The sequence below is a fragment of the Antennarius striatus genome, chromosome 23 (assembly GCF_040054535.1).
Source record: "Antennarius striatus isolate MH-2024 chromosome 23, ASM4005453v1, whole genome shotgun sequence".
NCBI classification, from domain to species: Eukaryota; Metazoa; Chordata; class Actinopteri; order Lophiiformes; family Antennariidae; genus Antennarius; species Antennarius striatus.
The window spans coordinates 13405147-13420000 of record NC_090798.1 but is presented as its reverse complement, the minus strand read 5'-3'; the positions used below and the strand labels follow the sequence as shown (position 1 = coordinate 13420000).

General features: G+C 42.9%; 1 protein-coding gene across 2 annotated transcripts in view; it reads right to left on the bottom strand.

Moving 5' to 3' along the window:
• The window catches only part of ank2b (ankyrin 2b, neuronal), a 115970-nt gene that overhangs the window by 74809 nt on the left and 26307 nt on the right, over window positions 1-14854 (bottom strand). The window contains exon 1 of one of the 2 annotated variants that reach the window (XM_068307907.1): window positions 12908-13106. The exons of the other annotated variant lie outside the window; for it this stretch is intronic. Within the exon in view, the coding sequence (XP_068164008.1) occupies window positions 12908-12994 (87 nt within the window). The 5' untranslated portion in view covers window positions 12995-13106. Of the gene's footprint in view, window positions 1-12907; window positions 13107-14854 lie in introns of those variants that run through there. 2 annotated transcript variants of the gene reach the window in all.

Sequence of the window (14854 nt, the reverse complement as noted above, 5' to 3'; positions counted from 1 at the left end):
TCACATAATCAATAACCTTTTTGTTCCTTCGCTGCTGTTCAAAGTAGATTCAGGCTTAACAAGACTCAGAGATGAATCCATCTCATGAAACAGGACAGGTCACCCTCCAGAAACACCAGAGATCTACTCAGCTTCACCTCTGAGAGGAGATGAAGACTCACAATTTATCTTAGCAAGAAATTATTCACTAATTCTTCACAGGAAATCATCCATAAGTTCTTGTGTGAAAAGAAAACACACATTGGTGCACACACCATTGGGGTTACCTACAGATAGTGTGGCACGAGTAACAATTGCCCCCTGGATGACTGGGCATCAGGCAGCTTCGTCCATTTCTCACATTATGGGCTGTAAAGCTCCAACAAGGAAGAAGCATGAAATATACAGGATCCTCCACACAAAAGAAGTTAATTGTGATTCTGTCTGGAACAAAGTTAAATGTCAAACACGCTTCTTCTGTGTAAGATTTCAGGAAGAAATATTGAAGTTTTCATGCCTAGAAAACCCTCATCTGGGACAAATTCACCTCCATTTCTTGTGACGACAGAAATGAAAGCAAACATATGACAAAAGTAACGTCAGACTGCACTACTTCTACTTTGTTGGTGTAGGATGAAATAAATTAAATTAAAAAACATCCACTATAATATGTATAATTTCTGTAATGTTTTATTTTAATTACCATTTTAACTTATTAACTATTGAAAAGTCGTCTTAATAGTTTCATTTAGATTTTCATTAACGAGATAATCCTAGTGTCCCTATTCCTCTATTAATTCCTCTTTATATAGGATTATTGCACTAAGACGTCTCTGTCACCAGGGGGCGCCGCAGCTACAGGAGCGGGGCTTTAAGTACAGTATTTACTATCAGATATGACGTCATAAAATCAGGAAACAGAATAATCACAGAAAAGTCACAGAATGATGTCGAAACCGTTTCACTGTTGAAAATGAAAACAGAAATCTCCAAAGAAGGAAGATGATCAGCCCCCTACACACACACACACACACACACACACACACACACACACACACACACACACACACACACACACACACACACACACACACACACACACACACACACACACACACACACACACACACACACACACACACCTCCATCGGGTATTGAATAATGGATGGAGGCCAAGGGGGGGTGACATTATTCACCACAGCCTCACCCTGGAGTGGGGGTGGGGCTGCTGAACACACACAGGTTCATCATGAAAACACACACTGGATACACAGCAATTTAAACACACACACATTTTCTACCTCTCCACCCTCTGATTGGCTGAGGATCCTGTCAGTCAGTCTCTCCTGCGATTGGTCCGTGATGGAGTCAGAGCGGGTTTGATTGGACGGCAGGTTGAAGGTGACTCCAAAGAAATGCAGTGGACAAGAAACCCAGAGGTTCCTTCTGGAACCACCACCTGGATTACAACAGCGCCTCCATTAGGAAGGGACCGCTGCACCAGCTCCTTCAGATTAACTCTGATTTATGAGTAAATTCAATAACCAACCGTCCCAGAGAGTAGACTGTGTAGAGACGAGTCATAAAATGCAAATAGACGCTCCAGCTGCATGAGATAGAAAGTGACCCATGGAGGTGTATTTGAATCATAAACAGGCTACAGGACTAACATGTTGGAGGAGAAGACATTCTGGATCAAAAGACTCTTAACGCCAATGATCAGAAGTTGTATTAAAAAATATCTGGTACTTAAAAAGAAAATGGGTCTAGACGCGACAGCACCTCTGATACCTGCAGTTTGGTTTTTCAGATTTTTATAGTCTTTAGTGAGAAAAATGTGTTTTAAGTTGTACAGAAAAATTGGTGACCAATATATTGTAACAGTAGAGCTGCTTTAATAAATCTGTTTAAATACGTGGAAGCATCTGGAGTAACGATGTTTACTCTGAACCTGGGTGACTGGACTCAATGAAGACATTGATGGAATATTAACACGGCATTAATTTAAATTAAAAAACAAAACCTGCATTTATGATCCTTATTTCATAATCATAAATTGATTTAAATTAATTTTTATGCTCCGTTTCATTCACTGGAAGAGGAGGCATTTGTTTGTTTTAATAAATCAAGATGTTTTTGACTGATCTGAATTATATTTAATGTAAAAGTTGTCCCTGGGGGAGAGAAAAGGGTGAGGTTTTGTTTTTCTATTACTAATTTTAGTTTAAATCAATGACATCACCCATATCAGAATATTTTATTTCATCCCCCACAAAGCCTGAAGTTCCCCTTGTTGAGAAATACAACGCAGGAACTGCTTCTAAGGGACTCTCTGTCTGGGAAAACTAGAATGTCGATAAATAGAAATGCAAAAAGTGTCGCTAATTCAGAAGGTTTACAGTAAATGTGCACAAATAAGTCGTGTAACTCAAGAGCAAGGACGTTCTTTGTGGTAAATGTTGTTCCACAGTAAGTAAATGTAGATTCTGAAAAGTCATTGACTGTAACATGCACTAATGAAAGAGCACTGAAGAGGCCAGCTTAGACTATAAATCAGACCGTTAATGTGGAATGAAGCGCTGCCTCTAACTGACCCAGTCTGAGCCATCACCCCTGTGTGCAGGAGAGAACGCCAGAGCTCTTATCCTCTGACCCGTCCGTTATGTTTGATTAAATCCTCATCCATCGCTCCACTTGACCGAAGCGTTAACAAAGATCTCCAAGATCTCCAGATGACAACACGACCTTCTTTCCTCTGAGTCACTTCTGAGAAGTGAAGCCTGAGAGAACATGAGCGACGCTGGACGGTCTTGCGTAACAAGGCCATGTTCTGTTCCCATGAATAGCGTGGTCTTTCCGTGTTTCCACTCCGTGAGCTGTCATGTCTCCAGCATACAACGGGCCTTGTCATTTGAAAATGTCCTTTCATTCTTCCGAGGCCAAGTGCTTCCTATGAATTTCACCCCATGTCACCCCGACACTCTGGTATGTAACAGAAGACCCATTAGCAGGACTCCAAACCGGTACAACCACCACTGGTGGGGGCAAGATGGACATTCCTTCTTAGGATTAAAAGTTATAATGTGTTCAGGCTGATGAAAATGGATAAAAAATGGAATTAATAAAGAAAAACATTCAGTTTAAAGATGAGCGTCCAGGTCCGTCACACCTTCTGACAGTCAGATGCTAATATTCAGTTTTTTGAAATGGTAACTCAGAAAACGTATTTTTATTTTTAGTGATTGTGTACGTCTTGTGTCTCCTGATTTATGATACTATGGAAACTTCATCAACAACTTCCCTGACAACAGTGATACCAAAGAACCCCATCAATCCAGGTTGCCCCAGTGCTTCCCTCAGCTACACATCGTAACACCTCTGTGCCCATGACTGATCACAGGGTAGGCCTTGTGGTGGACCTCAGGGCTCTAATAGAGGTGCTCATCCCTTTCAATGAGTGGGGAAGTGCGTTATGGCCTGAACCAATGGGGAATAGCTTTTCACTGCCTGTGGTTAACAACAGGCTCTGAGCCAGGAGGGAACAGAGGGACAGAGACACAACCCTTTACATGAATTTTAAAACATTCTACATATTTTACCTTATGTGCAGTTTGAATTTGCTAATTTGAACTTGAAAATAATCAGTGCAGAAATGGTTTATCAAGTTGAGTCTCAACAAACTAAAACAAATATATACATGGGGTGATTGACAAGGAAGTGCACAGAGGTGTTCGGGTTAGGGTTAGGGTTAGGGTATTGCTGGTCCAATACGCTGACATATTGGACCAGAGACAGTCTGTGGTCCAATATGTCAGCGTCCTGAATCAGTGGGTGGTCCCGACAAAAATGGAGGCAAATAAAGATGATCACCTCCCTGATGTCATGTTGGCAGAGTTTGATGTGCTTGTGGCAAGAAACCAAAATCCCAATGATGCTCAACGCTAGCTGTGATAGTCAATGTTAGCTGCTGTCGGCCTGTCTTACCAGTAGGTCTGATAACATAATGAATAGAAAAAACAAAACTTCTCTGAACAGCAAGTCATGAAACTGGTGTTTTCATAGGTGAGAAAAAAACACTAGAGGCTTTAAAAATAACGAACTCCCACTAGTCATTGATCCCTCTGTTTCTACATTTTCAACTTATCACTAATTGCAGAGAACGTTTGAGGACAGGATCCTTCATAGCCTTCAGGCTTGAGGCACAATTACACATTAAGAGGAATAGGTAAAGACTGAAATTCTAGGCATTAGAATAATGCTTTCTATTAAACGCCTGTTCTTAGCATCTGGACACCTCTCCTGCAGACGGACACGACCCTGAGCTCTCAGCACTAGCATCCATCTGCACAGGAAACTCAAAGAACTGTTGGAGTTCATCCAGTAATTCCCTAAATAAGAGATCTGAGAGGAGATTTAGAGCGAAAGATGAATAATAGAGAGATGTAGAACAGGACTTTATGACTTCATGTCCCTCCGCATAATTCATGCCTTCAATCTCACATGATTTTCTTTCTATCAAGACCATGAAAATGAATTTGTCAGATAAGACAAATAATTTCTCTTTGGGGATTAATAAAGTTTATTTAATCTTTCATCTTAAGGGCATTTAGAAAGGGAGAATAATTCATGTTAACATTGTCTGACATGAAGAAATCACATCTCACTGGGTAGAGAAGAGTTAATACTGTTGGTCTAATATTATCTGTAGTTTCCGCGGTGTTGGCTGTGTATTTGTATGACAAGATTATTAAAGGCACACACCTGTCTCCTCTTTGGAAGGCAGAGGTTAGACAATACGGTTTTTAATCAAGTCAGATCAGGGCCAACACTGGTGATCTTCCCTTTGGGTTAAGACCCAGAGCGACATGAACACTCTGTGGTAACCTGGTAACCTGGTAACCTTTGCTTTCTAATTGCTTTGTTTTTCTTTCTGTATTTAGGTCCTCGCGGCGACACCCAGAGGACCCAGTGTGGGCCAGAGGATAAAATATAAAGCTAAGAGGATCACGTCACAGTTTGAATTTGGTGTTGTTTTCCATCAATTTGTGCATAAATCCTCCACCGAGGCTGACAAATGGTCGAACTAAGTGGAAAACACACCAATAACAGAGATTAGCCGTGGGTCAATAGCTCCTCAGTTCAGCCTCATGCTGACTGGAGGAGAAGCTAAATCATCTTTCTCTGCATTAGTATACCACATTCAGCATCAGCGCTGTCAGCGTGGAGCAGTGTGTCATCAGAGAATCGAAGGCAGGCCAATTAGAGTGGGAGCAAGTGGAAGTGAAACACAGACACTATAATCCATGTTAAATCCACAAAGTCCCTCAAGACAGTCTCTGAAATGGGCCAGTATTCAGTACCTGTAGGTAGCACTACTACTGTTGTCCAAATTACTACCCTCACATTTTATATAATAACACCACCTCAAACGTGAGTCTACGTACCTGCACCTGGTACCTTAAATTTAAGTAAATAACATTTTAATATTCAACACTTTAAACAATAAAAGTGCTTTAATCGAGTACGAGATCATGTAATACAGTAGAACGAGATCCGGTCTCACTGATGTATCCATCTGCCAACACGCGGTAAAGAACGAGATGCGGTCTCACTGATGTATCCATCTGCCAACACGCGGTAAAGAACGAGATGCGGTCTCACTGATGTTGAATCCATCCACTTCTCAGTTTCTAAACTCAGAAGTTTGATGATGGAAACAATTTTCCAAAGACTTTCAAGGCCTTGAGAAATGGTTTTCATCACAAGCAGATGAAGTAATTAACCTGTGGGATGCTTCTTATCTGATGTTCACGCTCTACTACTTTGTTTTCGATGACCAAACCAACGGAGGATCAACTTTCTTCAAGCAATTCAGTCGTAGAGAATCAGTTTGAAGGATCTTATTGATCTGACTCGACCACTTAAAGGAGTTATTACACGGACGAGTTCTTTAACTGTTTAAGAAGAACAAAACTGTTTTCTTAGAAAGAGAAGCCTGAGGATTAACGTCCTCATCTCAGTTTACCATTTTAACCTTCTTTTGTCGACGTTGACCGATGGATAAAGATAGCCAAACTTGGCAAGCCCTTTCCCATCGGGATTAAATTACGTCCACCACAGCTGGATCCACCAAAAACGCAACGCTCGAGTGTTTAGTTGCCCTAATCTTGAATCTGTGACACAAAAAAACAAAGAAATAACCTGGGTGTAGTGTTACTGGGCTGCTTTGTGTGCTTGAATGCTCAGTAATCAAATCTAGGAGTCGTCTGTAATCATGTCCGGTTCTGTTCACTACTGTTTGAGGCTGACGGAGGATAATTTAGCACAATGGAGCAATATTCCACCAGAATGTTTGTATTCTGTGGCTCTCTGAGTAATATGTTGCTCCATCACAGCAGCAGAGGTGGGAGTTTTATTAAATATCACATTTCAAGCAGTAAGTGAAAATATGTGTGGTGGGGTGTTTTCAATTCTCAAACCCAACAGAACTCACTGTGATGCTGCCTGAAGAGGTGATGTTAATATCAATAACAGTAACAAAAATAGTTGTAACGGTCACATATGTGTAGATATATTAAATATGCACGGGAATATTAAAGGTCAAAGTTAAGTAGCTACCTGGTACTTGGCACTAATTGTTCAGTATTGCTTTTGTTCCATTTTCAAGGGGTCCAATCGGGCAATAAAGGGTTAAGTCAAGTTCACAATGAGTGGAGGAATGAAAGACAAGTGTCTCCTGGGAACTGTGTGGAAAGGAAAACCCCACATCTCTGCTCCTGTGGCCTCACACCGAGGGCCAAAACTCTTAAACTCACCATAATGACTTTTTCTATCTGAAACAGAGAACCAGACTTGTGGTTTGACCCGACACCCCAGAGTTGCCACATGTCACTAATGGATACCCCCTCTGATCGATATATCAGCCCCGTCCACCCACTGGTGACGAGGTAGACCCCTGCTTCACCTCATTCAAGCCTGATGTTCAGCAGATCAGTGGTTTGATCAGGGAACTCATCCCATTGGGCGACTGAACTAGACGAGTTACCAGACCGTCCACTCATGAGACCCCTACACCTCATCTGACCAACCCCCCCAAAGGTAGGAGCTGTCCATCTGAATATCTGATGATCAGCTGCTCAAGTGTTGCTCATCCGATCTCTACCCAACGACCCTCACCCAGACCAGACCCCATCCCTGAGGAGGCAACTAGGAAAAGGAGGTGCAAGAGTCCTGGCTAGCGTTACTTTCACAAAAGCCGACAAACATGTTGGTGTTGTTATAATTATTGTTCCAAAAATGAAACTCAATTATCGCCTCACAGGTCTGGATGTGGAGAATATGCTGCAATGAGCTGAGATGTCACCTCAGATGTTTTCCACTAAGCCTGTTCTTTTTGGCGCCAAGGCTCTTGGTCGCTATGGTGACATAAAAGTGTCATTCATCGGCCATCTGTACTGTTGTTTTCTTAAAAAAATAGTGGTTTTGAAAGGAAGGGTCAAACACACACTCACACACACCCACAGCATGTTTAATCTCAATCCTGACTATAACTTAATCCTAATTCTGCCTGCACCCATTTGCGTCAGCATTAAATTTGCCAAGCTGCAAGATTTGATGTCTGCAGTCTGAACGTACACTGGCCATACGGTACATAAAGCATTACTAAATGCATAACTGTATGGCTGTAATGTAGATTTTAAGGCTGGTTCTTCAGTCCTTTCTGGAGACGAGTCAGCGGGTGAACAGTCTCAGATCACGGGGGCTCGCTGGATACTTCCTCTCTACTCGTTAGAGTTATTTCCAGACAAATCCAAGCAGACAGCAGAGAAGTAACCCAGTAATTGTGTCACGGCAGTCGATTGCAGGACGAGACATTCTCTGTCTCCACTCCTCATTATTATCATCTAGTTTTAAAAGTGAAGTGGTTCTGTCTATGTCCATGAAGCAAATTACTGTCCAGGGTGTCCACCTTTATGTTCTACTTAAACTGTACACAATCAAAGTAGGAGTTTTCATTGAATGATGTCACCTCTGGCAATGCACCTTGGGTAGAATCATTTGGAATGTCAGATCCAACCCAGGTAGGTTAAAGGAGGGATGTCTCTACACCCTGCATAGCATTCAGCCTGAAGGGTCGTGTGTCTGAAGATGAATGAATGAGGACAGATGGAGCACATGAGGTTTAAAACCAGACCCAGGAATCTTTAGTTGAAGGTGGACAAATTGATTTTGCTTTGTATAGTTTCCATAAATCTGACATAAGGTGGCCCTAAAGTGAAGACAAGGGACTCACTGAAATGCTGAGAATGACTCAGTTTACACTTTCATGATGACTTTGTGGTCGTGAATAATGATTTTCACAGAAGTAGCATGAGCCCTTAAGATTTCAGGCTGTGTGCGGCTATAAAAATCATCTGACTCACAATGTGTTCAGCTGGTGGCACTACTTATCAATACTAAGAACTGGTTTCCTTTAACCATGAACACTAATCTCTCTCAAAACGCGACCTTGAGGGATGAATGAAGTGTGGGTCTGGGTACTTTGACAAAAATAGAACTTCAGAGTAAAGTTAAACAAGTTAAGTTCAGCAGTTCCCCCTGGAGGACCAGTGGAGTATTTTTAACCAGGTCTTAACTTAACGTCCAGCGCCTCTCAGGATGTGTTGTAGTTGATCGGTGGAGTGTGTCGGAGTGTCTGACACTGGTTTCCTATTATCAGTGTAGCAGTTGTACTTGTGTTTGTGAAGTGTTGGGGATTTAAAGGTGTTGTCCTGGTGGGTGGACGGTGGACCATGTAGACGGAGACGGAAATGGAAATTGGCTTTAGTCAGCTAACCGATCGGAGATGAGTCACGAGCTATTATAGACGGGTCCACAAGCCTCCATATCAGGGCTGAATGTTGTCCATCTAAAGCACATTTTATTATCACATGTTTAAAGTTATTTTTTCATTATGTGGATGTTTATCTCAAATTAAATCCCCAAAAACCATAATCACCAGAGGAGACTGTGATCTACTGGATTACATTCAGAGAAAGTATCTACTCTACGAGTAAAAAGATGTTTTTACATCATTATTCAGACCTGATTCTTTTTTAACATCCAATTTCAAAATTTTTCAATCATCTCTTGCAAGTTTATTTAATTTCAAATGTTATTTCATTTTACATGTCCCTGTTTTTTAATCCACTGCTATAATATTTCTAACCATTGTTCAGTACAGATCATTTTAAGGACACATTCAAATGGTCAAAAAAAAGAGGATTTGTTTAAAGTACTAATTGCATCAAAATGAACAACTGTCTTCCTGATTTGCCGTGAGAGTGTTTCCTTGTTTATTCTAATACTGCTGACACGTGGACACGCCCATACACCCATCCATTGTCCAATCAACAGCCACTTATCCGTCTTGTGGATCTCAGATAAGCTGGAGCCTATCCCAGCTGGCTATGGGCGAGAGGTGGGGTACACTCCGGATGAGACGCCAAGTCATGGTGAGGTAAGATCTCCGTACCAAACCTTCCTGCATTCACTGGAAAATGAAACCGGCTTTTTTTTTGATCATCAGCACAGTTTCGTCATGAACGAGCAGCGGTTGTCATGGAGCATCAGAAGTGTGACCCCAACCGGTCGGGATCACCGAGGGAGAGAACGATTAGTGCTCAGAGCGTTAATGAGAGTCTAGAACTCAGAGAATTAAAATAAAGCTTTCTATCAAACAGGAAGTGTGTGTGTGTGTGTGTGTGTGTGTGTGTGTGTGTGTGTGTGTGTGTGTGTGTGTGTGTGTGTGTGTGTGTGTGTGTGTGTGCACGCGTGTGAGTGTGTGTGTGTTTGCACTCATGGGGGAGGGGCACATCAATAATTCATCCATCGATTCTAAATGCCCCCCCTGCTGCCAAATGCGTTGCCTCTGCTTGCACCACCAGTTTACTGGTGTGGGTTCAGAACTGCTGACACCCGCTTGACGCCCCCCCCCCCCCGTTCTGCTGCCGACGTGAAGCCAAGGTGCAGCCTGACAGCCTCTGCTATACATCAATGCACTAAAGCGTTTAAATCTGAGCCACTGGACAGCAGGAGGGTCTTTAAACTAAAACTCCAGAATGAATCAACTTAACGTCTGATGGTTTCATGTATTTAAATGTGAAATATTAAATCACATTTAATCACAAGTTTATTTTCAAAGTTCAAATCTGTCAATTGTAAAAACTGGATTGCATCAGCTGGTGACCAGGTTACCATGGTGATTATGGTCAGAACATGACGACGTGGTCAGAACAGATAGTTGACCTTAAAGGATGCAGACTCATAGCAGAGGGTAGAAATGAAAGACGGCTGTCATTCAGGTGCAAAAGGTGCTTTAGTACACAAACATGTTAAAATAAGAATCTGCTGAACCTGTTTAATGTAGATGTAAATCAACATGTGAGCAGATTGTTGTAACATGTGTGCTGTTGTGTCATTACAGTATTCAGTGCCTCCTTTGTGCACTATGTAGAGTAGGGCTGCTGTCGTTCTGTTCTTTCCTCTCATCTTTGATAGTATATACATTTTTTTTGTTCTTAGCTTTATGTTTATAGGGTTTGAGAGAAAGGTAATTTCCAATAAAGCTGACTCTGAATGGATTCTCATGCCGTTCTGGACATTAAACATACAATTTTCTTTGCATGCAGTTCTTTTTATCTTTGCCTTCTTCTTTCTGTCCTGTGAATCAGGTCAGATTTATCACAAGCTGATAGCAACAGGCTTGTGTAGCACTATCCCATAATACTTTTATGTTTTCAAGGGATGCCTGAGCAAACTAGGAATCTAAAAATAGAACTTCAGTTTGCCAATGTATAAATGTCTGTAATAACAACCTTAACCATTCTATCTATTATCTAATGGATGGATGGTCTGAGGTTCTTTGGGGTAAATGTATTTTTCTTATTCTGTACGTAGTATAACACATCACGTGTTCATGCGTAGGCAGCAGACGCTACCCTGCATTCGTTTAGTTATTCATTCCTCACAACGGGACGCTTCATGTCACACATAAAGGCGAACAAGAACAAACCCTCACAATCAATTTAAAAAAGGAGGAATAAATCAGATGGTCCTTCAAGGGAACAACATGTTTCCATGGTGGCCAATTTCCTCCGATGCCACACCCAGAAACTCACAAATCCTATAATGCAAAGAATTTTAGTATTCCACATTTCACCAGAGCACAAAGCAAGAAAAACCTGGGGTTATAATTCAGTTAAAAAAACATATTTCATAAGCATTAAAATTATATTTAATACATTTCTCTTCAATTCCAGAATTATTGTCTGAAAGATGTGCACAAATATCTCAGGATCATTTTCTGCCCATTTTAGCTCAGAAGGTTAAATAGTGATGTGAAGCGCTAGCTGATGCTAGCTCCTGGTGGAGATGTGAACTATTTCCTTTAGATCCAATCAGAAGTGGTAAAATGATCTCACTGCAACAGCAACTTTAACATTTAATCTTCCAGCTGTTAGCATCAAATGATCGCCATGGAGACGAGATCTGGACGCTAATGTTTTACGTATTAGTCTCTACATTATTGAACATTTACACATCTTGAGGGTTTCTTCCAGACTTGTTTCTTCCTCCCCCTCAAGGCTCTCAGCCAATCAAAGCAGTCCGATCCACCGACGGGGGCGTGGCTATGTGCTAATTGGGACAACGTTTTGTTAGGGGGTAGGTGATCATTAGTCATGTGTTTGTCTATTATGGGATGTTTGGCGTTCATTATGGTAAGGGTATAGTGGGGGGGGCAGCGCCCGCCAAATGCCAGGCTTTAAGTGGATGACGTCCGGTGGGGGGGGGCAGCCAATCAGACGACTGATTGTTAACCATCAAGAGTAAACAACAACCACTGCTGATGGGAATCTGATGTGAAATAGTCACAACTACACGAGGTTTACAGGAACATTTCTATCACAAGAGCAAAACAAAGAACATTTTAAATGACCTTATATGGATTTGTTTTTTAGTCAGAGATGAAGCAACTGCAGAAATCAACACAATATGTAATAAAAAATAATTTGTACAGTTTACATTTTAATACAGAAATACTACTTGAATATTTATATTTGTTGTAGTTAAAAAATACATTGATATTTTCCTCCCATAACAACAACGTGTTCATTGTAGTAAACAAGATAACATGTTTATATGATCATAAGATACGATACGTTTAGAATTAACTTCTTTCAACCGTGAAATGATGTTGAATATTTTTTTTTTAATAAAAGCTGTTTGAAGACGAGCGTTTGGGTTTCAAGGACATTTTTTTGGGGAGGGGCTTCAAGCAGATAATTACTGAGAGATGCAGCGCTAAATAAAGTAGAGGATCAATAATGTACCAATATTATAATCCTAAACATGCGTTGTGTTCCGCTCAGTGACAGCTCACTCCATCGTCATGAAAACAGCTGACACCAGAAAAGAAGGGTGTGTGTGATGGAGGACGAGGATATGAGACAATGAGAGGAAGTGATCCGTCATGGATGCTCCAAAGATCTGCTGTAATGAAGCTGGGAGGAGAACAAAACCCCCCCGAGAGCCCAACGCCGTCCAGGACGACGGCACACAAAGAGGAGCAGAGACCCACCCTGTCAGCGTGAGGAGCCCCCTCCCACTACTCACCACCAGAGGTGTTCACAACAACAACAACACAGCGAGGCGAGGGAGAGGAGCAGGGGATGGAGGACAGACACCAGACAGCACAAGGGAAGGAGAGGATGGAGAGCTCCCACTGGGGGGGGCTCCCAGGGGTGCGGATGCAGAGGATGATAGAGAAAGTCTGGATTTATCTTTTAAACATGTCAAACACTCCATATGCAGCTCGTCCTGGTGGTGGGGGTCAGGTCAGCGCCCCCCCCCCCCCCAGTACCATGTGTGTCTCCATCCATTCATTTACCTTCTTGGGTCTCTTTCTCCTCTGTCCCAGCCCATTGAGGCGATCGCTGGGGTCCAGCTTGTAGTGGGAGTGGCTATCCTCACTCATCCTCCCCCCGAAACGACCTGGTCTCCCCGCAGGATACCCCTCCTCATCCGCTGCTTACCCTCCTGCCTGTTCTCTTTGCCCCTCCAGAGCCAGACTGAGCCGACCTCTCTCCTCTCTGGTCCTCGCTCTGTGGCGAGAACAGCCCCCAGCAGGCGGGTGGAAACGGGGGGGGAGTGGTCGAGAAGGGGGGAGGAGAGAAGAGGGAGGGGACGGGAGGAGGGCACACAATGGTGTTGCCATGGCAGCAGCTGCCACCACTGTTTATCTGGAAACCGTGCTGGAAACCAAAATAGTCACATGACAACGCATGCACACACACACACACACACACACACACAGACATATAGAGGAAGTGCTCACAGATACGTGTGGGAGCTTGCGTTGGGGGGGGGTGTATATATATATCCTATGCTACTATACAAGCAATCCCATAGAGATCCTATCTACACAGAGAATGTGGGAACAAAACCACAATCACCCCAGGTGAAAAGATACCCGGTCAGTGTGGGGTTGTAGTCAGTCCCACCATCACAAGGACGTCAACCACAGCCCAATACCTCCATAGGGTAAGGCGGGTCCTTGGGAGTCAGCTGAATGGTAAGGACAAGGTCTGAGTCGTCAACCAGTACGCCCCACCAGTCAACAGACACCCCACTGGGATCGCAAGACGGTAAAAGGAGTAAAGGAAGTCTCAGATACCACGACTAGGGAGTTCCTCACCAAGACCAGCCTCCAGAGACTGGGAAGAGGGACACGAGGGCTGGTGAGGGTCAGGGAACAGCCCAGGTCCCAGGATGAAACATCGACAATCCAAGAAAACATCAAGACAATGGTCCCCAAGGATGAGCTGCTAAGGAACCCAACGAGAGGCAGCCTGGAGGGTTCAGCGTTAGTACACATCAGAAAAACACCACACATACACAAAGGACCTGGAATATTTTCACTTGATTTCTGTCCAGGAAAATCACTGGTGAAAATCACACATCCCATTGGTGTTGGTGTGTCCGAGTGTGAACAGTGTGGTACAGATCCAGACTAGTATCTGCTTCCAGATGGGTGTTGTTCTTCTCTTCCCTTTCTGGGCCACCATGCTTACTTTATGTGACACTTCTCATTTTACCAACGTTCTAGCGCCTCTCTGGATTAATATTAGTCTAATCGACGTATCGTACTTTGTCACTGTTAACTGTGACAAAGTACGAAAATGTGATGAGCTACTTATTTTGGTTTAAAGGGTCAATGCAGTCACAAAATCACATGACCTTGAGGTCAGTGTCAATTCTTGACTTCTTATAAGAACGACCGATCACAAAGTTCAGTTTGTTAAAACACATGAACAAAAACTGAGGTGACATTTTTCTGTTTGACACGAGACAGAAATGATCCATCTCATTGTTGTCGACGCGCCGCACAGAACAAACATCATTAAGGAGCCGCCAACCAACACGGCCTAGAACCAACGACATCCACAGCAGCTTCAGGACCAGAGCCTCGTGTTCCACCATTGGCTGCCCCGACGTGAAAAAGGAATCCGTTGATTCCCCTCCGTGAGTCGGTCCACACTCAACCAGCCAGCAAGGATTACACACAGACACACACCGCTGTGTCAGGCTTTGTTGTCTGTGTGCAGCCAGGTTTTAAATCCATGTGTAACCCCCCCCACACACACACACACACACACACACACCTCCCTAATACGACACACGGGCAGCTTTATGAGGTTCTTTGAAACCATTGATTGTTTGTATATTAATGACGGCCCCCGGCTATGAGCTCCTGTTCACAGATTGAAGCTGGAAAACATGTATGACAACCAGAAGCACATGATTATTCCATCCTTACTTCACCAGTGATTTAAAA